A 26,122-nucleotide genomic window follows, 5' to 3' on the forward strand; every position below is an offset into this window, starting at 1 on the left:
TCATGTCATGGAATAACATCACCATAGCCCTCTGATATGTTGCCCCAGCATTCTTTAACCCAAATGGCATCACCTTGTAGCAGAATGTTCCCACATTGTTACGAAGGTAGTTTTCTCCATATCCTCAAGGGCCATCTTGATCTGATTATACCCCGAGAATCCATCCATGAAAGAAAACAATGAATGTTTTGCTGTGTTATCCACAAACGTATCAATGTGTGGTAAGGGAAAATTATCTTTGGGACTTGCTCGATTCAGGTCACGATAATCCACGTACATTCGTACTTTACCGTCTTTCTTTGGTACCGGAACTATGTTGGCCACCCACTCTGGATATTTGGAGGTTTGTAGGAAGCCAGCATCAAATTGCTTCTTGACTTCCTCTTTTATTTTCAACAACATCTCAGGTCTCATCAGTCTTAGCTTTTGTTGAATGGGTTTGCATTCTGGCTTCAATGGGAGCTTATGGACCACTACATCTTCATCCAATCCTGGTATATCCTGATATGACCATGCGAATACATCTTTGTACTCACGGAGCAAAGTAATCAAATTATTTTTGGTGCCCGCTGAAATAGAGGTCCCAATCTTCACTTCTTGCTTCCTTTCTTCAGCTCCCAAGTTTATTATTTCAACAAATTCTTGATGAGGCAAAATCTGTTTATCCTCTTGTTCCACCATTCTTAGCAAGTCAGGAGACAAGACATAGTCTTCAGCATTTTCTTCAGCTTCGAATTCTCCTAAACAAACAGCCTTCTCAAAATCGATTTTAGGACTCGTAACGGGTTTGTTCATGCAATTGATATCTGAGCACCTGAAAGTTGAATGGAAAAGGAAACTATAGAGGGGCATCCAAGTATTGAAACCAACAAACTGAATGTTATGGTATGGCATGAGGCAAATGTAAAGATAGGCTATGAAATGATTATGGAATTAGTGAAAATGCGAAAAATCGTGACAAAATGCATCTTCATTAATATTCATTTAAATGATAAAGAGCGAATGCAAGCTCTTACTAAAGAATTCTATTATATCTAAGGACATAACATAATGTTAACGTTTGAGCATTACTCTGAAGACTTATAAACTATAAGAAGATCCTCGGCAGTCCAATTGTTCAACATGAAACCCGAGGGACAAGGGCGTATCTTTGAGACGTCTTTATTCGCATCAGCTCCTTTGTCAATGACATTTATACTGATATTCTGAAAACCCTCTTCGATCATTAACATTGTGCTTTGTGCACTATACTGCCCTGGGTACATCATTCCCGCAGACGTAAATGTTCTTGATAAATGAAGGAATTCCATGGGCTCCCATTCTGGTTCTCGGCCTAATGTTCTCGCAATCCTTCTTTCCTGATCTTTCTTCCACTACTTTCTTCTTTGACGCATGTCCGGCTGGAACCCTAAACCGTATCGAGCCTTGTGGTGTACTGGCTTTAGAGCCCTGACTATTCCTTGCAGATATCTCCCTAAACCTCTTCTCACTCGAGCTCCCCTTCCTATAGTCAACTTGACACCCATTCTCGTATTTCTTGACAGTTTTGGCACCAAAATTCTATTTCCCTCAGCGACAAAAGTGGCATTGACAAATTTAAGGGATCGGAAGGAACATTCTACTGCGTCTTTGCTTACTTCAAGATATGGCGCATCAGCAGAGATAGATGCGATAATGTCTTCTTCTCCCTCGAAGTGACCAAACAACCATCCATGATGAACTTTACTTTTTTATGGAGAGAGGATGGAACTGCTCCAGCAGAATGGATCCAGGGCCTTCCCAGAAGGCAGTTATACGAGGGTGTGATATCCATGACTTGGAACTCGACATTGTAAATGTAAGGGCCCACTTCTAAAGGGATATCAATCTTTCCCAAAACTTCACGCATTGTCCCATCGAATGCCCTTACCGTGGAATGACAGGGCCTTAAATAGGACAGATCTATCGGAATTCTGAAAAGCGTGGCCAAAGGTATGACATTGAGTTCTGAGCCATTATCGATAAGCATATTCGGTATTATGTAGCCCTTGGAACGCGTCGTAAGATGTAGTGCTTTCACAGAGCCTCTACCATTGGGTGGTATTTCATCATCACTAAAAGAAATGAAATTATCCGCATTCAAGTTGTTCACCCATCTGTCCAGCTTCTCCACGGATATATTGTTTGCCACGTAAGCTTGATTCAACACCTTCAGCAAAGCGTTCCGATGTGGCTCCGAATTTAGCAGCAGAGATAAAATTGAGATTCGTCCTGGTTGCTTATTCAATTGTTCCACCACATTGTATTCACTGTGTTTGATAAATTTCAAGAACTCCTGTGCTTCCTCCTCATCCACAAGCTTTTTAATTTTTTGCACGGGTGGAATTTCGTGCTCGACTTCGACCTCATGCATCACTGCTTTCCCTTTTTGCTTCCAATCACTGTTCTTCTTCACTGGTTCGACCTCTTTCGAATAACATCTTTCACTTCGGGTAAAATGACCTACCTCTCCAACATCTCCAATTATGGCTTTGAGCTTTTCATCTTCCGGTGTGACGATATTGATATCATATTTCTATGGTACGGCTTTGTCGTCCTTGTACGGGAAAGGAGACGGTACTTCGATTATCATTTTTGGTTTCACCGGCTTTTTCGTCGTTTCGTAATAAATTATTAACGGTTGATCCGCGCTATAAGGGAGACCTGATAACTGGTTGTCAGAGGTGCATACTTCTCTTTCGTTGGTCTCTTCCCTCTTGTTAAGGACCTTAATCTCCTTATTATCCATCTGGTCTTGAAGCAACCTTTTAAATTCCTCACACGACTAAATGTCGTGTCTTACAATTCCATGAAAATTACAAAAACTTTGACCTTCTTATCCGAGAATTCTATCGGGGTGACAAAGCAATCCTTTCTTAACCAGTACCTCCCAGATTTTCTGCAGAGGCGTCCTTATTTCCGAAACACATCTTCTGACTTTCCATCCGTCCTCTTTCCCCACTGTGCTCACATTCCCTTCAGCATGGTTAGGGAATGGGTTCCCGATTAAGCATCGCACTATCGAACCGTAGGATACCCGCGTCAATGAGTCCTTGAACTCTCCTCTTAAAGGCTAGGCAATTCTCCGTGGAATGCCCCTGGTTCCCCGCGTGGTATGCACAACTAGCGTTTGGATCGTACCACTTTGGGTATGAAGGTTTAAGGGGTGCCATGTAATGGGGAGAAATCAGCTGTTTCTCCAGAAGTTTTGGGTACAATTCCCCATACGACACAGGGATAGGAGTAAATTGCGGTCTCTCGAGATTAGGCCTTGCTGGTCTTAGTTCGTTTCTGGGCTGGCTTTGAGTGGGTACCGTGTTTTGTGGGAATATGGTGACAGGTCTTTGGTTGTTCGTGGCGTATACAGGGTAGGAAGGAGGTGGTGCTTGGTAGTAAGGGGTTTGAAGGGGATAATAGAAATTTGGAGGTGGATAACTTCGAGGTCGGGGTTGGTTTAGATATGGATTAGGGGCATAACGACTTCCCATTCCCACCATGTGGGCTTCTGGTTCTTTCTTCTTCATGGGTGCTACCCTTTTTGAACTTTCTTGACCTTCCATTCTACCGCTCTTGACGGCGTTTTCTATAAGCTCACCGGATATTACAATATCCGCGAAGTCCTTCGTAGCGCTTCCCACTAGTTTGTATAAAATAGCATCTTTAAGGTGTCGATAAAAAGGATGGTTATCTCCGTTTTCGTTAGTGGGGGTTCCACTTGGGCTGAGATGTCCCTCAATCTCTGCGCGTACTGTCTAAAAGTTTCTGACGGTTTTTTCTCCATCATTTGTAAAGTCATCCGATCAGGCACCATATCTGATACATGCTTGTACTGCTCACAGAATGCCGACGCCAAGTCTTTCCAAGATCGGATCCTTTCCTTCTCGAAATGGTTGTACCACCGAAGAGCCGATCCTACTAGACTGTCTTGAAAATAATGTACAAGTAGCTTATCTTCGTTCACGTAACCGGTCATTTTTTGGCAAAACATGACAAGATGTGCTTTTGGACATCTTGTCCCATCGTACTTTTCGAAATCAGGCACCTTGAACTTCGGAGGCAGGATTAGGTCAGGTACCAAACTGAGTTATTTAGCACCTAGTACCGAGAAGACTTTAGTGTCTTCTATTGCCTTGAGTCTTTCTTCCAAATTCCTATACTTCTCTTGAGCCTCGTGATCATCTATTTTCAACTTAGCTATTTCGACTAGATCATCTAAATCTGGAACTACAGGATTGGCAGGGGTTGCTCCGGGATTTGACATAAATGTTCCTTGCCCTAGATGAGCAAATGGCATAGTTCGTTGTTCCAAGCTTGTGGATTCCCCTTGAGTATACCCTCTTTGTGCTATGTGGGAATGTGGTGGAGTGAATCCTGGGGGATAGAGTGGATCCTGGTCATGATTAATTCTTGATTGAGGTTCCATACTGTCGGGGTTCTGCATGGGTCCTTTTCCTTTGACCAAAACTGATATCATCTCCATCATTCTAGCCATTTGATCATTTTATTCAAGTGATTCCTCTCGAGATCTTACTATCAAATCCCTCATTTCTTGCTGTGACTTAGCCAGTTGTTCTTGTAATTCCTTCTGGACTCTTTCCATCCTTTCGATTCTTTCATTGAACTCAGCCTCCATTGCTCTGGCTTGTCGACGCGTTTTATACGAATGGTGTGGTTCCAGATTTGAAGTGTTGCAACTGCGAATTATATGATTCTAACCTTAGCAAATGATTATGGGATATGTATATGCAATGAATGGATGAATGGATGCAAAAAGAGGCGTTGATTCCAATTCAATTTCATTAGAAGAACTTCACTAGAAGAAATTTTTTTTTACATAGAACGGATGATTACATATACGACTTCGCCCTAATGCCCAAAGTCTTAACTTTCCTAAGAAGCTAAGCTAAGCTTCAGCCTCGGTCTGATTCCGACTCGTACTTTAAGCTCAATATATCAGCTTGAATTGCCAAGGTTTGCAAGTGATCAGTTATCTCCCGAACCTAAGCTATAGCTTCGCCCATGACATAGTCTCTATCTCTAATCTGGTTTTGAGAGTGGTGAAGCTGTTCTCTGTAATGGTCATTGTTTGTCTCAAGAAGTTCCACTCGAATTTTGCTATCTCGCAGTGCGGTCTCGAGTTCTTCTATTTTCCCTTTCAACTCTTCGATCCTACTCAAACTAGCCTTTATCTTAATTATCGAATTATGGCTATGATGTTGCTGAAGTAATCTTTCTAATTCAACCACCTGAGCTTGTAACTTCTCTTTTTCATTTTGGGTTTCTAACAAACTCTTCTTCAGAGTGTTCTCTCGTACTCGGGCATCTTGAAATCTTTTCTCCCAATGGTCGGCTCTAGTCTTTTCCTCTTTAATCTCTTGACGCCATTGCTCTGACGTTTTACCTAATCCGGCAGTTTTTATTGTTATACGAAGCTTCTTGTAATCGGTTTTCAGACTATCTAAATCTTCCTCGGCCTTGTTCTTTCATTTCCTTAACTTCTCAGCCTCTAGCTTGTGGATATCGACGTCTAACTTCAACTTCATTTTATATTCTTCTAACTGCTCTATCTTCTTCCCCAACTCCAAGTTTCTTTTCTCAAAATCTTGCTTAATGATCTCTAACTCGGATGGGATGACCCGTAAATGCTCCTTATCGGTTGTGTGTTCCCTTGATTCTGCCCAGGGATGTTGTCGTTGACTCTCCTACCCCACCACCATTCATACTCGGGGGTCGTCATCGGGCCTGCAGTGAATCCTTTCATTCTTCGAGTTTGGTTCCATGCATCTGATATCTCGCGAACCCTCTTTTTATAATTGTTGTCTTTATAGGGGAACTCACATTTTGCCAACCCTTGTGTTACCGGTATAAACTGCCTTGATTGATACTGCCTTAACACCATCAGTAGAGCGTATCCAATGGCTCCCCATATTCCAGCCAGAGGGACCCAGTCAAAATCACCGCACCTATATAAGATCTCGTCAGGAATCAACCACGGAGCCCTCTATTCAACGTCTTCGGTCCGTAAATTTTAGAGAATAGTTATCCACCTCTCTTCGGAGATGTCGTCCCGCCTCGATGTGGCCACTAATTCTCTTAATGGGGAATAATCCTTAGAGAATACCCGACAGGAGACCTTCTCCACATTCCAAAAATGACTGTGGAACCAAGCTAAAAGAAGCTGTGTGCAACCAATAAATCTTCCCTCGCCTGCTCTCCGGCATGTATTCAAGGATCGGAAAGTTTCTGCTAGGATTGTCAGGACGGGTGTGGTACCTTTATCAAGTCGATCGAATAAATCTGAGACGGTTTCATCTATGTGTCCAAGTGCTTTAGGAAAGAAGATCAAACCGTAGAGACTTAAGGCAAAAACATCAACCCTTTTCTTCGAATCCGGGTGCGCAAGAATAAAATCCCTCAAATTCCTCCAATGAATACATTTACTATCCCCTTTTTGCTTGATGCGGGTCGCAACCCATTGCTCGCTCATCCCCGTGATATTCATCAATTTCTTCAAAAAGGGAGGGACATTAACATGTCTTGAATAGGCCTTATCGGCCTGAATCTTCGGGCAATTAAGTAACGCCATGTATTCCTCCACCGTAGGTACTAAATCAACTCCTCCGAAAGTGAAGCAACTGTAAGCGGGGTTCCAAAATTGCGCGAGGGCCCGAAACAAGTACTTGTCCACCTTTACATCGAGTAATTAGGGTAGGTCGTCGTAGTTACAGTAAAAGAGTTGTTTTACTTCGCCATTCCGACTATTCCATATATCCCTTAACTCTTGCAGGTCGTTCTGAGTCACATTGATGCCAGTGAAATCCCACAACTCCAATTCATATCCCTCGGTCAAACTATCTCCTTTCTCTTGTTGCGTTCTCTCAGACCACACTCGGATGGCCGCATTATCCTCCATTCTATCAAGAAATCCTTTTTCCATGCTAAACTCTTCTAATTAGTAACCGAACGTAAATCAACGCCCTTTTATGATGAAATGTCATGCAAAAATGATCAAAATACAACAAGTTAATATTATATACAAAGAATAGAATTCAAAGCAAATAGTGAGTAAATAAACACCTAATTAGGTAACCACTAGGGTTTGGTGTAGTTCTACCTAGGCTAGGCTCCTAGGGCTCATTACATGTAGTTTGGTTCTAAAGTAAAGGTACCTGAACCAGTAGATTCCTCGATCCTCACCCATTATAGGTTCATACAGACCGAGTTCGATTCAGGGGAATACATTTTCCTACGGCTATACGGAAGTGAAAACCCCACGAAGACGCAGGTACGAATGTATCCCGAAAGTGATCCACTATCCTATACGGAGGTGAAGACCTCACGAAGGAGTAATTTTTCACTTCCACTTAAGAGGGTGAAATCGACCAATAATGCGATGCGATATGCAAAGATACCTCAAAGAATTAAACCACTTAAAGCAAGCATATTATGAAAAGAGTCGCGAAAATAACAGACAACATGCAATGCAGTAAATTTAAAATTGATTTTCGATTTTTGACAAAAGACAAAAAAATAATCAATTTAAGGCTCGACTCTCGAAGTCCCCAATGGAGTCGCCAAGCTATCGAAACCATTCTTTTGAAAACGGGGATCGACTTTGTTTGAAAGTGAAAATTAAAACAGGAGTCGTCAGCAATCTTTTATCAGGTGTGATTGGATCACCTTTGTTTTAATAAATCAATTTTAGTTTACTAAAACAGGGCCTTTGGTCTACGAAACTTGAGAGAATGAGTTTGGGAGTCGGTTACATGCGAGGAAGGATTAACACCCTCGACACGCCTAAAAAATTGGTACCGAATTGATTAGTTAGTGTCTTAATATCAGAAATTAAAAATCGGGAAGGGACTTGAAATACGATCTTTTCTATTAATACTGATTTTAAAATTCTTGAATTAGCTTAAATCGATTTGTTTAAAGATTTCCTTATCTCGAGATATCGGAGTATCACATCCCGTAAGTTAGGACACAATACCATGAATTCCCGAGCACAAGATCGTCTTTTAATTTAAATTGGAAATCCGTGCATTTCAAAACTCAAAAGGATATTTAGCTATTTAGAACCAACAAGAGAACCGAAACCCCGTAAGTTAGGGCACAATTCTTCGATGTTCCAAAATGCGAAACATTGCCTTATTTATTGAAATTAATAAAAACATGAATAAAAATCTTTAAAGTAATGAACAACAGAATGATATAAAATAGGAGGGAGATAAAAATAAACGAGTTGGAATACATTGAAACAAATAATAAATATGACAACAATATTAAAACAATAACAATGCATGCGATATATTAAACGTAATAATAGTATCCAATGTGAAATAAAACAACGAATATATACATAATAAAGATATTAAGAGTATGTACGTAATATATATATATATATATATATATATATATTTATAAATAGTAATAGTGTTAGAAATATACTATATATAGTGTTTGAAGTATATACATAAAATAGTGAAAATATAACTAGTAATGTTAAGATATATATAATATATACATATGTATGAAATAGATATAAAAAAATATGTACATAATATAGTGTAAAAAATACATACATAATATAATTAAAATGTATACATAATATAACATGTAGAAAAAAATATAAATAATATAGTATTAAAGATATATACATAAAATAGTATAATATATATATACGTAATATAGAATTTAGAATATACCTAATATATTAAAAGAATATATATATAATATAATATTAAAAATATAATAATAACAAAAAAAAAGAGAGGAGAGAGGGTGATTTCTACCACTAGGTAAATACCGTCCGATCACTTGGGACCGCCACACCACCGTCGGTGCCACCGTACACGGCAGTCGAACCTCAAAAAAACTTTTTCGGTAAAAATGAGAAAGCTTCCTCCTTTTATTTTTACTTTCGTATAAAAGAAACAAAATAAAACTGAAAGGAAAACAATAAGCAAACAAAGAACTTAAAACGAGAATAGACCAAGAAACCTCTTTTGCTTTGATATTTGATTAATCTCCAAAAAAAAACTAGCCTTTACAATAACTCTTCTCCTTGATTACTCTCAAAAAAACCTCTCAAAAATCCTTTACAATAACTTTCTCCCCCAAAACTTCTTCCTCCCCTAAATACAAAATATGAGAAGGCTTATATAGCCATTTACCAAATATTTTTTATTGTTTATGTCTTCATTTGTAGGTACAAGTGGTGGTGGAGCAAGTGTGGCTAATGGAGTAGGTGGTGGAGCAAGTGTGGCTAGTGGAGTAGGTGGTGGAGCAAGTGTGGCTAGTGGAGTTGGTGGTGGCAAAGGCTAGGATTTAGTTGAGAAAAGTTTAGGTTGTGGGCTGGGGTTTTTTTATTTTGATTTGGGCTTAGGGTTTAGGCCATTGGGGTTTTGATGTAAATTGGGCTTTGGGTAGTTAAGATTTTGGGTTTTGGGTTTAATTTTGGTGGGTTAGGTAAGGTTAAATTGGGTTTTGATGTAAATGAGTTTAAATTGGCCTACAACATCTATACTACAGAAGAATGATGGCGTCCGCAACTTACCGAAGGTGCCCAAACGGGACGGAAATGAAGGAGCATGTTTTTAGGGAGTGTCCTATTGCAAATGAGACATGGGAAAAGTTAGGCTTTAACTGGCCTACTTTTGGGGAAAGTACTGGTTTTAAAGATTGGCTTAAATGTATTTTTGAGTTAAACTCTTTGAACAAGTGTAGGGTGATTGTATTTGCTATGTGGGTGACCTAGACATCAAGAAACAGGTTTATTCATGAAGGTTAAGAACAATCTGGGACTCAAATGGCAGATTTCATAACAAACTACATCAAAGAACTTGATGGGTTGAGTATGCGCTTACCAGTGAATGGTTTCAGACGGGTAGATGGGTCGTGCCGACTAACCCGTAGGTTAGAATCAACTTTGATGCTGCTTTTAATAAGAAGAAGAATGAGTCATGCTCGGGGTTAGTAATACGGAATGCTAGGGCAGAGGTGATTTGCTCAAAATCAATTATTCATAAGAATATACCTTCTGCTTTTGCTGCGGAAGCGATGGCATATCTCTAGGCGGTCTATCTTGGGTTATCTCTTGGGTTGAGAGAGGTTGAGATTAAAGGTGACTCGAAATCGGTGATTCAGAAACTGCAAAAAGGAAAGGAAGACAGATCAGAAATCGAAGTTTTCATTAAAGATTCAAAGTATCTGAGCCTTGGCTTTGAATCCTGTATTTTTCGGTTTATCCCTAGAGAATCTAATAAAATTGCTCATTTCATAGCGAAAGAGGGATTATAGAAGAACGAATCAACTTATCTGCTGGGCATGGTTTTGATGGAGCGGAGGAAGCTATGGTGGCCGATCAAAGTTGGAGGGTTTCTTTGGGGGACTGAATCGTTGGATTTGCTGTTGGAAAGATTTAGGATGAAGTTTGAAAAGCCAGGATGATTTGTGATGTTTAGAAGTTTTTCTGTGGAAATGATGGCTCTTGCTAAGAATTACAGAAAGCATTTATGTTTTGCATCGATTCACAGGTGGCTTTGTTGCTTTTGAGGGATAGGTTTATTAAATGGTTTACAGCTGGCTAAAGAAGTCTCTAGAGCTACTCGTCTTGCTTTGCTGGATCTTTTGTTGTTTTATTTTGTTTCTGTTTTTTGGCCCGGGATTGTTCGGCTTGGTTTTGGGATATTTGTTTTGGATTTGTTTTGTCTTATTGAATATAAGATCTAGATGTTTTACTCAAAAAAATAATTTTTTGAGAGATATATTATATATTTAAAATTTTTAAAAGGTTAAATAAAAATTTTATGATTTTAGGGATACAAATATAATTTTATTGTATACTAACTTAAAATTTTACAAATTTTAAAATGCTAAAAATATAATTCCTCGTTTTGGGGAGGGGCCGAGCCCCAACCCCCTAGATGTAGAGATGAGAAGCAACGGTTCAATCCCTTTAACTTCGTATTGTCTTGATTTTTTTTTTCTGTTAAGAACGGGCAGAGGTTATCCAAAGATTAAATTTAAGATTATATAAAATAAATATTACATATAATTTTAAACTTAAAATATATTTTGAAGTTTTTGATATGAAAAGTAGTTTTTATTACCTATATATTGATATTTCTATTTCACCCTCTCTAAATCTATTTTTCTATATTATATTGCCCTAATCATGGCAATATCTACGGAGAAAAATCAAATTTTATTTCGATCACACATTCATGTTGTTTCAACTCCTTTTAACCTATTTCTTTCTACAGATATTGTCTATAAAACCGTAAGCCATCACTCATTTTACATTATAAATTATAAAATAAACAAAACATCAAAAAGCACTAAAAAAAAGTAGAAAAACTGTTCTGTTTCTTTAGCCTACAAACTATTCAAAATGTGGTTCACCAAGCATTTAGTCGCTATATGCTTAATGGTCTGAAGTGTATCTCATTTTTCGCGAGCCCAAATTTCTCTACAAGATTTCGTGAATGCGCATAATGTGACTCGAGCCAAGGCTGGGGTAGATCCGCTCGTTTGGAACCAAACCTTGGCTTCCTACGCTCAAAATTATGCCAATAAAAGGATCGGTGATTGCAAGATGGAGCCTTCATATGGACCCTACGCTGAAAACCCTGCTGAGGGCCATAGTAACCTTGATGGCGTCGACGCCGTAAAAATGTGGGCTAGTGAGAAGCCTGACTATGACCACAATTCCAGTCGGCGGTGATGATTGCCTACACTATACTCAGGTTGTTTGGAGCAAATCGGTTAACCTTGGGTGTGCTAGAGCCAAATGTGCAAACGGGTTGGTTTTCGTTATTTGTAGTTATGATACTGTTGGAAATGTTGAGGGTCAGCGTCCTTATTAAGCATCACTGTTCTACTTCTTCTGCTCTTTCATTCCTTGTAAGTTATAGAAGAAAGAGGAATTAAAAATATGAATGGCTATATGTACCAAAACTCATGTAAAATTTTGGTATTGTTGTAAAATGGATGTCTATATAATTATCATAATTATCAAGAATTCATTTTCCTGTAACCCTAAAATTTTTAGGGTATTTTAATTATATTTATTAAACTTTTATAATTTATAGTAGTTAAAGCGGAAATGTATAAGTTTTTTAGTATTCAAGTGAAGGTTGAATCATTCTTTTATTTTTTTATTTTTATATAATTCTTTTAGTTTATAGTAAGTATTTTTATTTAATGATTTTTCTTTCCTTCTTTTGATAATTAAACTTATTTCTTGTTTTGTACTTGCCTAGTTAAATTTTGCAACACTCCACAACTTCAATCAGAAAACATCAAACTTTTCGAAATTGCGCTGGCCCACACCAATCAGAAAAGGGAACACTGAAGAAGCAGCCTTTGATGGACTGCGGTATTCCAAGTTTAGTCCATAAAGAGGATGAGGGGCAGCAATGTCTGAGAATGTGTCTCCAATTAGAGGTTGCAGTCAGGGCAAGTATTCACAACTTGCATGGCACGGGAGCTAAGGAAATCACGAGTTGGCGACACTTGGTTTGCAAGTCCCAAGCTCGACTCGAAATTTAGAATTTGATACTAAATTCAAGTTCAATCAAATATTTATTTTTAAAGTTCAAGCTTAGTTGGAAATATAATTAAGCTTTTAGTGGTCAAACTCAGTTAAGTTTGTATATCATTCTTCATATTTAAGCTTGAATTTGTATTTGATTAAGCTTGTATTATTAATACTCAAGCTTGGCTCAATAAATAAGCTTAATTTTAATAATTGATATCAATGGAAATAATATAATTTAATAATATATTAAAATAAAATGATTGATAAGGCTCCCAAGTTGCTTGAGCCGAGTATCATTTAGCTGAAATGATAGCTTGAGTTGAGTATTTTTCAGTTCAAATGATAGTTCGAGCTTGGCTCAACAATTACCAAATCATGTTCAAGTTCTTCTCAAATCAGACTCAAATAGCTTACAAATGCCAATATCTCATTTATACCCTTACTCTAACATTAATAGCATGTTAGAGTCATAATTTTTTTAATAAAATTTGATAAATTAGAATATGTCATGTCAAATCATTAAAAACAAAAACAAAATGTGAAAACTTACTTGAATCCATCAATACATTGAAATCTTCAAGTTTTATGGTTTTGATCTTCTGAATTAGCACACAATTTTAGAGGTGACTCCCTCTTTTTTGAAGATGAGATATTAGAAAAGTTACTTATAATTTGAGAACCATAACCTTAATATGTAACTTTTGCATATTAACTTTAATGTATAATTAACCCATCATCAATTAGAAATTAGTTACCTATAATTTATTAAATATCTTAAGCCCAATTAACCTTAACTAGATGAGATCACTTTAATTTAAACTAACATTTTTATGATAGTAAAATACATACAATTATTACTTATTACATATGTTATGTACATAAAATATCCAAATATCCCCCACTTTGACTACATATATATATACACTTATCACCTTATAATTGTATCTTATCATAAGCTTACGAACTCAAAAATTTACTATTATAATTAGAAGGTATCCTGAATAATCGCATCTATTAGCCACGTTGACATAGAACTAAGAAGACTTCTTTTACATATATCATAATTAAATTCATCCCCGATCACGTATATTAACACAAAAAACTATATATATCAAATATAAATGTGTAACATAGAAATTATATACAATATGACTTAAATATATCTATTTCCAATTGATCATCTTTAAATCTTAATCATATTAAATTTTATTTGAATGTGTTAATACAAACAAATAACTAAGGATGAAAGCTTTTCACATTGCTTGAATGTTCTTCATAATGCTTAAAACTCAAATTTTGTTTCAAAAAAAAAAAAAACAACTCAAATTTTGTATTTTGCAACAACCTTTATTTTCTTGTAATCTCAGCTTGGATGTTGTTAGTTTTATTCTTCTTCTCTTGTATGTTATCTTCCATACAACTTTGTTATGAATATTTACATGTTTAAATATCATGGTACATTTATTGTTTAAGTATTTTTTTTCTTTTTTGGATAAAGCAAATAACAATGGTGGAATTATGAAAATAGCATGTAAATATAATTTTTAACAACATTTATTGTAGCACCCCAAACCCGGCCCAGAAGTTTTAGCCGGATCCGGCATGCCACATCAAAAACGTTAAAAAATTTTTCCATCCTAAGTCCAGAAAATCGTACTTGATGTTCAAAAGATTAATTCATTAAGGGTTAAAGTGAATGGAAGCTGTACACCAGGTAGGAAACCGGAAAAGAGGTGGTGAGTCCATCGGACTACTTAAGTACCAAGCTCCCTTCGGATCCAATCCTAGACATGCATACCGTCATTGCCACACTTTAACGTCATGGATATTTCTAGGAAACCGATTTGATTAAGTTATTTTTAGGAAAAGTGATTAATTTTGGAAAATACTTTCATTGCGGAAGATTTGCTTGTTCTCGTGTTATTTTGAAATCAACTGTTGTTTTTGAAAACGCGCCCTAAAGCTATCCAATTTCAACAGTTAAAATAAGTAATACCTATCTTAGTAATAAATATTAAAACCATTAAAAATAATTAAGCGGCCTTATTACATTTAAAAGCCCAAAACCTCAAATGTAATTAAAAGGATGTCCTGTTCACCAGAAGAAAATCAAACTTTCAGAACGGGTGGCCACTCCGAATTCCCTCACAGCTCCAAGCCCACTATGGTTGGGGATTTCCTGCGTGGATGAAAATAAAAGGGTGAGTTTGGGGAAACTCAACGTAAATTAACCCAACCATAGCCTATATCAGCTCAAACCACGAAATAGAATAAGTTGGCCTTAGCCTGAATGTAATTGAATAAAGCCCATAGGCCCATAACAAAATGTAATGATATTACATGTTTATGCGTAAACCCAACCATATCCAACCGTATACACCCCATACCAACCTTACACCGTGTGGGAGACAACTCGACCCACCCAACCGCTACACACCACAGAATTTGCAGCATGGCTGCGAGCAGATAATGTGACAGAGTCACGAAATAGATAATCGTGCGTAACCACTGTATCAGATATATGTGGCGAGCCACCAGATCGAATATTTGTGGCATAGCCACCGTAACGCTTCCTCCATAATATAACCCATGTCCCCATGCAACAGATATATAATCATGGCATACATCATACGTAATCGATCGTCATGCTTTTCAACAAAATTAACCCTAGGGGTATAACGGTAATTTTGCACCTAGGGGTATAACAGTAATTTTCCATACATAGGGGTATTATAGTAATTTAGCTACTTTTAGGGTTTTCATGCATATCCTAACTATTACGTACTATCAGAACACTTACACATACTTATCGAATTGGGCCCGTTGGCCCATGAACCCGATCTTTGGCCCATTAAGCCCAAATTATCAAAATGTACTAAAATGGCTTGTATTGCGTTTATTACTTTAGATTACCAAATATACAAACCCAACTATCTTACGAGCATTCGCACACTTCGCAAATTCCCAAAATAATGACTTTTCGGCATTTCGCTTTTCGGCTTTTGCCAATCTAGTCTATGAGAGGGTGTCGATTACACACATTTGCTTATGACGATATCTTGATTTGATCCACACACGAACCGCCTACAATTGGATTACTAACACGTTAATCTAACTATTCAAATACAAACTACGTATTAACCCCTTACAATATTCGGCCAACCACACCTACAGATCATAGTAAGCTTATAAGAAATCAATAAGCAACTCATTAACAAATTTTTGTCAATGTTTACCACATAGTCATAATTTCACTGCAAGTTGTCTTCCTGAGCAACAGTCACTAAATTATTTATAATTGGAGCTACGAAACTCCAAATCAAGTGTCGTTAATTTTACCTGAAAATAGACTCATATATCTTTTATCCATAAAATTTTCAGAATTTTTGGTATGGCCAATCAATACCAGATTTTTCTCAAAGTTTCCCATGTTTCACTGTTTGACTAATCTGACCACTCTTCATTACGAATCAAATTTCTCATTGTACAGAATTAAAAATATGTTCTTGTTTATTTCATTAGAAACTAGACTCAATAAGCTTTAATTACATAATTTATTCAGCTTCTAATTCATCTCCCACAATTTATGGTGATTTTCCAAAGTCACGTTACTGCTGCTGTCCCAAGCAGATTTATTACCAAATCACTCTTTCACACATACCTTGCATGCATGTTATTTAAACATGTATATCACCAATCAATCATCACATATCTATGATTTTACTTAAGTATAATCTCCATTTCATCATTTTAAAGCACAACATGTTAGCTGATTTTTCCTTTAACATCTAAGGCACATGCATGCTCATTTGTTTGGCTCAACTTCACCTATCTTCCATTTTTCATCAAAAGAACATGAAACAACAACCATTTCCTTCATTTTAATTCATGACTAAATGCTCACAACACAACTAAAAATCAAAATATACTTCAAGAGTTAAGGTAGAATCAAGAAGAACTCATGAACCTCAAAATAGAAGCAAGGTACCAAGAACTTACCTTCAATTTTCCTCCTCCTAATGACCAAATACTCAAGAGCTTTCTCCTCTCCTTTCTCTTCTCTAACTTTCAGCTATGATGAACAAAGATGGACAAAACTTTGTTCTTTTCACCCTTTTTCTTTTAATAAAACTTCATATTTCATCCATTTAATTCTTTAATACAAAAGACATGAAATTCTTATCATGAAACATTTACCTAACCCATTATCATGATACATTTACCTAACCCATTATCATGGAACATTTACCTAACCTATTATCATTGAACATTTACCTAACCTATTATCAATTTGTATCAATTTGTACCATAAATTATGGATATCAAGTGTACATTTTGTCTACAACAACATGATGGCTGGCCACTTCATGTAAAATGGGAGGTTTGTCATGCAAATCCTCCTATTTTGCACTCCTATTTATTTGGCCACTTCAATTTAGCCTATAGCATTTTCAAACATTTTCACATAGGTCCTATTTCATAATTTCACCCCCTTTTTCTTATGGAACAAAAATTAACTAAAATTGTCGGGTTCTATCTTAAGCTTGGGCTTTCTAGAGGCCCACTAACATAATTAAACCTATGCCAACATTCACAGGATTCCCGAAAATTGGGGCTTTACATTTATAAATGTTTCAAAATTTTTCTATAAATATATGTATATTAACATTTAAATTTAAATATAATTTTTATTGGTACTTCAAAATATCTTGAAAAGTATGTTACAAGAGTTAAAATGAAAATTTTTATGGGCAAATACTAACATTTTACAGCCTACAGGCACTTGTGGTCAATCGATGGTTAAAGGACTGTTGGTGAAATTTATAGTAAATTTTTTTTTATTTTTTTACCAACGCTTATAGATGCTATAAAATGAGTATTTTTTTGTGGTCAGGGAAATTAGAATTTGTGGAGATAGCCGATTGAGTTTTAATTCGATTGACACGAGTGTTATTGCTAATGCAAGAGAAAGTGGGTTCGAGTATGCTAAAATGCATTATCCTTTTATTTATGAGTTGAAGAAATACTATAAGTAAATTTAAAAAGCGTAAAAAAAAAAATATAATTAGAACCTAAAAAAAAAAAGATATAGTACATCAATATACATGGTAATTCTTTCAAATATATATATATATATATGGTAAGTTATGCATTATTAAGATAATTAATCCTTTTTATAATAAGATATTTAAACCTTTTATAATCAAGGTCTGATATTACGCATCCTCTAATGGAAAGTAATAAACATTTCATGAACTAATATTAAAACTGTCCTTTTATAAACCACATGTCTTATTTAAAAATTGCAATCAGCAGCACTGGGCTTTTCCAAAGACAGATTGGGAAATGGGAACCCAATTTTCAGTAGCTATTTGCCTAATGGTTTTCACTCTTGCTTGTGCATCCCTTGCCCAAAACCCCTCTAATGAAGATTACCTTAACGTCCATAATGCAGCTCGTGCAGAGGTTGGGGTTGGACCAATGACTTGGGATGCCACTGTCGCTGCCTATGCACAGCAATATGCTAGTAAAAGGATTGCAGACTGCGATTTGATTCATTCAACTGGACTCTATGGTGAGAACCTTGCGGAAGCCTCCTACGCCTTAAGTGGTGCGGAAGCAGTGACATTGTGGGTGGACGAGAAGCCTCACTACAACTACGACGCCAATCAATGTGTTGGTGGAGAGTGTTTGCATTATACGCAGGTGGTTTGGCGAAATTCAACCCGCCTGGGGTGTGCTAGAGTTAAGTGCAGCAGTGGCTGGTGGTTCGTCACCTGCAACTATGATCCTCCAGGGAACATTGTTGGTGAACGTCCCTATTAATCTATTTATTAGTTTTCTAATTGGTCTTTTAATTTGTACAATATAATAATACTATGATTTTGATTGATGCAATATTAAAATGCATATAATTTTACATTTAGTTTACCCAACTGCCTTTTATTTATTTATTACTTTGATATAAATTTAAGAGGTAATTTTCTCTTTCAAAAGAAACACACATATTTTTCTTTGAATATCAATCAAACCAATCCTCCAAAATGTTTTATAAATTTCAATCCAAATTCCAAATGCACATTTGTGAATATTAAAATCAAATTAAATTATGGAGATAAGTTGTCTTTGGTTTAAATATTTCCTAAATCTTTTCTTTTAAAACTCATTTTCTTTTGATTTTCACTTTCAAAAATCAAAAATTTGTGAGTAATTTTATACATGAAATTTTGATTTGATCTAATTTTTACAAACTATTCACACAATTATTGATATATCATCGCTTTATGTTTATATATTGCATATACAAATAATTATGTTTATCCGATATAAAAATTAATTGGAGTATTTATTTTTAAATGTGCATAATTAAATTAAAATTAAAGTTTTATGTATACATTTAAATCGAGTCAAAATTTGATGTGTATAATTGTACCAAATCAAAGTTTTTATATCAAATTGCACATTGAATCAAAGTTCATGTATAATTTTAAGATTTGTCCCTATAAAATAAATTTTACGCATTTTCTTTGTAACGGCACAATTTCCAGTGGTATAGGAAATTACAATTTTGGGACCTCGTTTTCGTAAACCAAGTTTGTAAATATTAAATAAGGATATTTACGGAGTTATTATATAGGAGAATTAAATTTTTATGATCAATTTAGCCGAAATTGTGGTTAATTAAGATCTAAGGATTAAATTATAAAGTCTAATCACTATAAATTATTTTATTAGGAAATAGCTTGAGGACTTAAATTGTAATTAAATAAATATCCAAAATAGCAATTAGACCATGCATAAATAAAAGTTATTGAATGGTAATGATAATGGTGAATTAATTAAATAAATTAAAGTTAATTAAAATTAAAACATAATTAATTAACTAATTAAAGACTTAATCTATGTATAAATATGAAGTTGGTGGACAGAGAGGGGATTTATCATCTTCCCCAACCATCCAAAAAAGAAAAAATCAAATAGGGGAGGACGCCATTAAAGGTTTTCAAGCTTTTAGTTTCATTTTCAAGTAAGTTGTTACCTATTTTCTTTGCACTATTATTACTGTTATTGATTATTCCTATTATATTATTATTTTTAGTTTTGTTCCTTATTTGGTTCTTTCTATTATTATTTGGTTTTTTAACTTTAGTATTGTGGAAACTATTTTTTGAAATCGAAAAAATAAAAATAAAAATAGAATTCGCCACCAATTATTTTTTTATAAAATGTGATTAGGTCACCTCGTAATTTGATTGTTTTAATAAACGATTTAATTTACTAAAACAACAATTTTTGGTCTATAAACTTTGAGAAATGAGTTTGGGAGTCGATTACGCACGAGGAAGGATTAGCAATTTCGTAATGCCTAAAATTGGTACCTAGTTGATTAATTAATATTTTAGTGTCAAAAGTTGAAAACTTGAAAAGAGTTTAAAATACAATCCCTCTTTGTATTAATGTTATTTTTTACTTAAAAATTGTTTGAATAAATCGAAACTATGTTAAAGACCCTTTCATCTCGAGGTAACAAAATGTCACATTCCGTAAGTTAGGATACGACACCTCGAATCCTTGAGAATAAGCTTGTCTTTTTATTCATGTATTTTAATTTTAAAAGGATATTCGACCATTTAGGTTCAACGGGAAAATCGAAACCTCATAAGTTAAGGTATGACTTCTAATTTTTAAATACGAAACATTGTCTATTTTTAAAAATATCTTTTTTGAATAATAACAAATATAATATTTAAAACGATGTGTATTTAAAATGATAGAGTAACTTAAAATAAAAATGAATATGGGAAATGCATACTTAAAAAGATAAATAAACATGACATGAAAATATTTTTTTTAGAAATAATAATCAGATTGGGCTTATATAACAATTAAAATATAAAACAAACTTCAAAAATTATCAAAACAATACTGAAGGCCCAACACTCAAAATGGCCCGTGAAATAAAAATATCTTAGCTACTAAAAATAAACAGAAAATTCTAGAAGTGTAATAATGCCACCAACTTAATGCCCAATCAGAAAAATTCTGACGCCTGTCTTTCCATCATTTTGTCATTTCAATTTTAATGGCCACCGTTTCCAAAGGAAGCTTTAATCCTCATGACTTTTGAACTGTTCATCTTGAAACTTCCTTACTTTCTCTCTATCTCCTTTCTTATTCAATCCGGTTCTCTCATGCTGTCATTTTCCATGTGGTTTTTGGCATATCCAGGGACATTCTCAACCAGGTACGTCTCCTCCTTCCTCTTCAAAGTTTCTGTTGCTAAAATATGGGCTAAAAAATTTGCTATTCTTGGGGTATATTCGAACCTTAAATTCTTGGATCTAGTCTTTAACTGATGAATGTCATGGATATAAGCCCCTATCTGCGATTTATCATACCCTTTAGCCTTGCATTTCTTTATTATTGATAAAGAATCACCCTCAATGATTATTTCTGGCCATTGCATGTCGATTCCTAACTGGGTTGCTTTAAGGCAAGCAAGGGCTTCAGCAGCGAAGGCTGAGGGCACTCTTTGATGAATCTCTGAGCATGATAGGAGGACGAGCCTTGCACTGTCTCTGACAACAACTCCAGATGCCGACTGTTGATTCCTCTCGTCGTAGGCTCCATCGAAATTAACTTTTACTGTTTGACATTGTGGGCATTTTCATTTTATTTCCTCCTTTAAACCTTTGGGTGTTCTTTGTCCAACGCCATTTAACTCTGATATATAGTTGTGGACAAATTTTGCTATCTCCTGACCAGATTTGTTTGTTTTTTTTATGAATACGAGCATTCCAGTCTCCCCAGATGGCCCATAGTGCGCAGCAAAATATTCTGCAGACTGGAAGGATGTTGAGCGAAAACCCTGGTAAACCGCTGTTCGAATGCTATATTAGATTCCTGTATAAAATTCGAGGTTGATAACGCTCTCCAAACTAATGCTGATACAGGACATTCGCGGAAGAGGTGGTCCATTGTTTCTGCTCCTTCACCACAACGGGGGCATGCGAAACTGTTTATTAGTCTTCTGTATACCATGTTAGCCCGTGTGGGCAAATAGTTCCAAGAGATCTTCCAAATTGTAACTTTAATTTTGGTAGGTAGATCTAGGAGCCAAAATTTTTTGTAAAATACTTAGTCGGTTTGTAAAGCGTAAGCTCTAGGATTAGAATTTTGTAATAGTTTGTAGGCACTTCGAACTGAATATTCTCTCGAAAGTTCCCCGCTCCACGTCAGGATATCAGCATGAGGTTCTTGCGCCAACGGGATGCTAAGGATTTTTCCAGCTTCTACTTCTGGAAAGGTATTGACAACTAGCTCTCTCTTCCACTTCCTTTCATTGGAATCAATTAACTCAGCAACTTTAAAATCTGGGAAATTAAAATTACTTGACGATAGTCTAAAATTTCTTGAATCTGGAATCCAATTGTCATGAAGAACTGAAATGCTCGTGCCTGAACCTACCTGCCAGCAATATCCTTCTTCCAAAATACCCAATATACTCCTCCGTACAAAAGAGCTGTTATTTCCAAATTGCGAGTTTAAAAAACCATCTTATGGAAAATATTTCGCTTTAAGTACTTGCGCAACTAACGAATTTGGGTAATTTATGAATCTCCATCCTTGTTTTGCTAGTAATGCAATATTAAATTGGCCCATACTTCTAAACCTCATTCTGCCTTCCTCTTTAGGGTGACACAAATGTTTCCACTGGCACTAATGTATTCCTCTTTTAACATGGCCTTTCTGCCACCAAAATCTAGCACAAATATTTTCAATCTCTCCACATAATGAATTTGGTAAAAGAAAGCAAGACATAGCATAAGTAGGAATTGCCTGTAGTATTGATTTAATTAAGACCTTTCCCCCTTGCGATAGAAACCTAGTGCTCCAGTTTTCAATTCGCATAGAGACCCTTTTTTTTTTAAGAAATTCTGAAAAGTTTTTTTTTTCGTCTGCCTACAACATTATGGAGACCTAAATATTTTTCAAGATTTGTTGAGCTTCTTATTCCTAGCTGTGTCGAGACTAATTTTTTTTTTTTTTATCTTCTGTTGTATTCGAGCTATAGAAGATTCGTTGATTTATTAAAGTCACACATTGCCCTGAACAACTTTCATATTCCTTGAGTATCCCTTTCAAAATTGTCGCACCCCTGATTGTTGCTTCACTAGACAAAATGCAATCATTCGCAAAAAGTAGGTGAGATATCTCTGGCCCGCTTTTGCTTGCCTTGGCACCTTTTATCAAACCCTGTCCCATTGCTAATCTTATCAATAATGAAAGTCCTTTGCTGCATGTTAGAAAAAGAAACGGACTAAAGGGATTGCATTGTCTAAGCCTCTTAGCAGGTTGAAAAGTTCCTCCCCTCGTTCCATTGATATTTGCTGCATAAGACACTGTGGTAATGCATCTCAAAATTACTCTCACCCCATTTGCGAATCCCATCTGTAACATTACTTATGAAAAATCCCACTCTACTCTATCATAAGCTTTATTGGTATCTAGCTTTATTGCTATATATCCTTTTTTCTCCTAGCTTTTGCCGAAACATGTGCAGAATTTCGTATGCTAAAAGTACATTATCAGAAATTAGTCTCATTGGTACAAAAGCACTTTGTGCTTTATTAATGCAGCTACAAATAACTTCTTGTAAACGATTTGCTATTGTTTTTGCAACAATTTTATATATGACGGTGCACAAACTAATAGGTCTAAAGCTAACTAATTTTGTGGTACTTTGGACTTTTGGAATGAGCACTATTTTTGTCATATTTAGAGAGTCAAAATTATGGTCCCTATTTAGGATGCCTAAGCAATACTTCTCAACATCTTTACCTACTATGTGCCAGTATCATTGAAAAATGGAAAGCCATTAGGCCCCATTCTTCTGAAAGCTGTCAGAACTTCTTCTTCCGTAAAAGGAGATAGTAAAGTTGAATTCACCTCTGTAGAAATTTTGTTTTCAATACCCTTAAGAAGATGAGATGGATCTTCAACTCCATTTGTTGTGAAAAGCTCCTAAAAGAACGAAGAAGTAGCCTTTTTAATCTCTGAATCGTCAGTGATTTACCTCCTGTCATCCAATTCTAGCCTTTAAATCATATTAGATCGTCTATGAATTGAGGCGCATTTATGAAAAAAAGCTGAATTTTTATCCCCAAGCTGAAGCCAATTTGCTCTTGCCCTTTGTTCACGGTACATTTCATCTTTATCAATCTCCATATTAAGATGAATTTTAGTATTAATAATTTTAACCATTGTTTCATCATCCCTTTCTTTTCCTAACAGAATAGCAAGTTCCTTGTTAACTTTCTTTTTAGTCCCTCTCTGCCTCTTTTGATTATGGTTGCCCATCTCTTTAAGCAAACTTGCAAATATTCAATTTTCTTTATTAACGTGCTTGTTGATGATTCCCATGAAAGCTTTATTTCTTGTTCAAAAGATTCCTCCATGGTCCATCATGCCTCAAATTTAAATTTTGGACTCATTGTATACATGATTCCACTATTTGTATTTAAAAGGAGAGGACAATGATCTGACATTGAATAAGATAAATGTTGAATACTTCCCAACGGAAACAACTTTATCCACTTTTCGTTTGCAACTCCCCTATCAGGTCTCTCTTTTATGTTTTTTCTGGCAAGTTCCCCCTTTCCCGTGTGAACCAAACCCTCGAGTATCCTATATCCATCAGTCGGCGTTCCTCTAAAATCTTTTGAAAGGCTTCCATTCTCCTCTGATCTCTTTGAATTCCTCCCCTTTTTTCAAAGGAGTACATAATCTCGTTAAAATCACCGTTTACTAGCCAATGATAGTTTTGTTCTTGCCACAATTTTCTTAGTAGATTCCATGAAAAATTCTTCTTGTTCGAATAAGGTGAACCATAAAACCCTGTAAAACGCCAAACTTCTTTAATAGAATCCTTTTTTATCATTACATCAATGTGATTCTTGGAGAAACTTCTCAAATTAACCGTGATATCTCCTTTCCATACTAAACACAGTCCACCACGAGACCCTTCAACTTCAATGTCAATTCCATTTAGAAATCAACACCTTCTTTTAACCTGTTCCATATGTTTTTTTTATCAATTTTAGTCTCTATTAAGAAGACCATATGGGGATTATGCTGCTTTAACAAATGTTGCAGCCTCCGTACAGACTGTGGGCTCCCTAACCCACAGACATTCCAACGTAAATTTTTCATTGTGCCCGGTCGACTTGCCATTTGGCAGTCGTCAATCCAAAACTGTTGGGAACATCATTTTGTTCCAAAGCTTCAATCATCATACCCATAGGAACTTCTGCTCGATCAATTACGCCTCCTTGTTTTAATCTTTTTACTCCATCTTCGTATGAAAATTCTGCGATGTTATCACCTTCATCAAAATCTGGAAATTTTCACTTTCCTATAATGCATTCATCCTTTCTTTTATCTAGCAAAATCCCTGGAGCTATTCTCTTTCAGCTTGATTTCTTCATTATAGTTGAATTTTTCCCTAGCTTACTAGATCTACTATTTTCCTCACCAGTTTGCATCATAGTATAGCCTTCCTCTTGATTCTTTAATACTGCCTCCAAACCCATCACTTGAAGTCTATCTTTTGGTCCCTTATGCGTATTTCCTTCAGTAGATCTATTAATTCCATTATGCATTATTTCCAAGTTTCCTATATAAGAGCATTGAACCCCGTCTTCTTTGGGAAAGCATTTAATTTTATACTCCTTTCCAATTAAATTTGATTCAGCTGTTAGTGCTGCAGTATATGGTGGATCGTCTCTAATTTTAATTATTTCTGCAGGATCTAGCACAAGAGAATCGTTGATGCTATGTCCCATTCTTCCACATCCAAAGCAAAAAATTAGTAACTTCTCATATTTAAAAGAAATCCACGATTTAAAGCTATTATTGCTTGAAACAAAAATACCTCTTCAAAGAGGTTTCTGTACATCCAGGTTTATTCTTAACCGACATAAATCATCAATAATTTCAGATCTAATTACTCCTTCAAAAGTAACACCAATGGCATGCACTAAATTTTTTTTTTCGAATTTCGGTAGACATGAGCCTATTCGGATCTGATTTCTCTCTGTAGGTTTACTTAGCCGATCAAATAAAACTAGGTATTTCCTAAACAACCATGGACGTCCTTACATAATTGTCTCTAAATCTTTTTTTAAATCAACACAATTAAAAAAAGATTTTGACCTGCCAATTGAACCTCGAATTTTTTCTTAGTTTTTCATGTGCTTTTCATCTGCGCCCTAAAGGCTTTCTAGATTGTAGGGCTTTTTTGTCCATATTGAACATATAAGGGTAGGTTTTGCATTCGGTACCACCATCGAGCACTTAATTGATAATTGGAAGAGTTCTTCTGCCGGTAGAGAGATCTTATCTCTCCTCTCCCCTCCATCCCAAGCTACAGTAGTTACTGCTTTCTTTAGGACTATTTAGAAAGCACTTTTGGTTTGTAGAGAGTTTTTTTCACATGACATGAAAATATTAAAATAATAAAATAATAATAAAATAACAAGTACACAAGACAAAAAAATTAAA

General features: G+C 35.6%; 1 protein-coding gene and 2 long non-coding RNA genes across 8 annotated transcripts; 2 read left to right on the plus strand and 1 right to left on the minus strand.

Moving 5' to 3' along the window:
- Positions 1 to 14,539: 14,539 nt before the first annotated feature.
- LOC128285418 (uncharacterized) lies at positions 14,540 to 16,711 on the minus strand. Its single transcript, XR_008275909.1, has 2 exons — positions 16,559 to 16,711; positions 14,540 to 14,738 (listed from the first exon to the last, which is right to left on the minus strand). It is a non-coding gene; the product is annotated as an uncharacterized LOC128285418 (long non-coding RNA).
- Positions 16,712 to 17,863: 1,152 nt separating this feature from the next.
- LOC108466726 (basic form of pathogenesis-related protein 1-like) lies at positions 17,864 to 18,465 on the plus strand. The gene has a single exon (XM_017767099.2). The coding sequence runs from the start codon at positions 17,906 to 17,908 to the stop codon at positions 18,383 to 18,385; it is 480 nt and encodes a 159-aa protein (XP_017622588.1). The 5' UTR covers positions 17,864 to 17,905; the 3' UTR covers positions 18,386 to 18,465.
- Positions 18,466 to 20,553: 2,088 nt separating this feature from the next.
- LOC108467090 (uncharacterized) lies at positions 20,554 to 25,583 on the plus strand. 6 transcript variants are annotated; one of them, XR_008279007.1, is made up of 5 exons: positions 20,558 to 20,804; positions 21,054 to 21,217; positions 21,362 to 21,431; positions 21,514 to 21,866; positions 25,368 to 25,583. It is a non-coding gene; the product is annotated as an uncharacterized LOC108467090 (long non-coding RNA). The 6 variants fall into 6 exon arrangements; XR_008279008.1 differs by having other exon boundaries at positions 20,559 to 20,804; positions 21,054 to 21,179; XR_001868760.2 differs by lacking the exon at positions 25,368 to 25,583 and having other exon boundaries at positions 20,554 to 20,804; positions 21,354 to 21,431; positions 21,514 to 21,950.
- Positions 25,584 to 26,122: the final 539 nt, after the last annotated feature.

This window comes from Gossypium arboreum, chromosome 2 (genome assembly GCF_025698485.1).
Source record: "Gossypium arboreum isolate Shixiya-1 chromosome 2, ASM2569848v2, whole genome shotgun sequence".
In the NCBI taxonomy this organism is placed as follows: Eukaryota; Viridiplantae; Streptophyta; class Magnoliopsida; order Malvales; family Malvaceae; genus Gossypium; species Gossypium arboreum.

Bases quoted from the DNA above. Each gene is read 5' to 3' on its own strand.
- LOC108466726 (XM_017767099.2), top strand. From the start codon at position 17,906: ATGGGAACCCAATTTTCAGTAGCTATTTGCCTAATGGTTTTCACTCTT.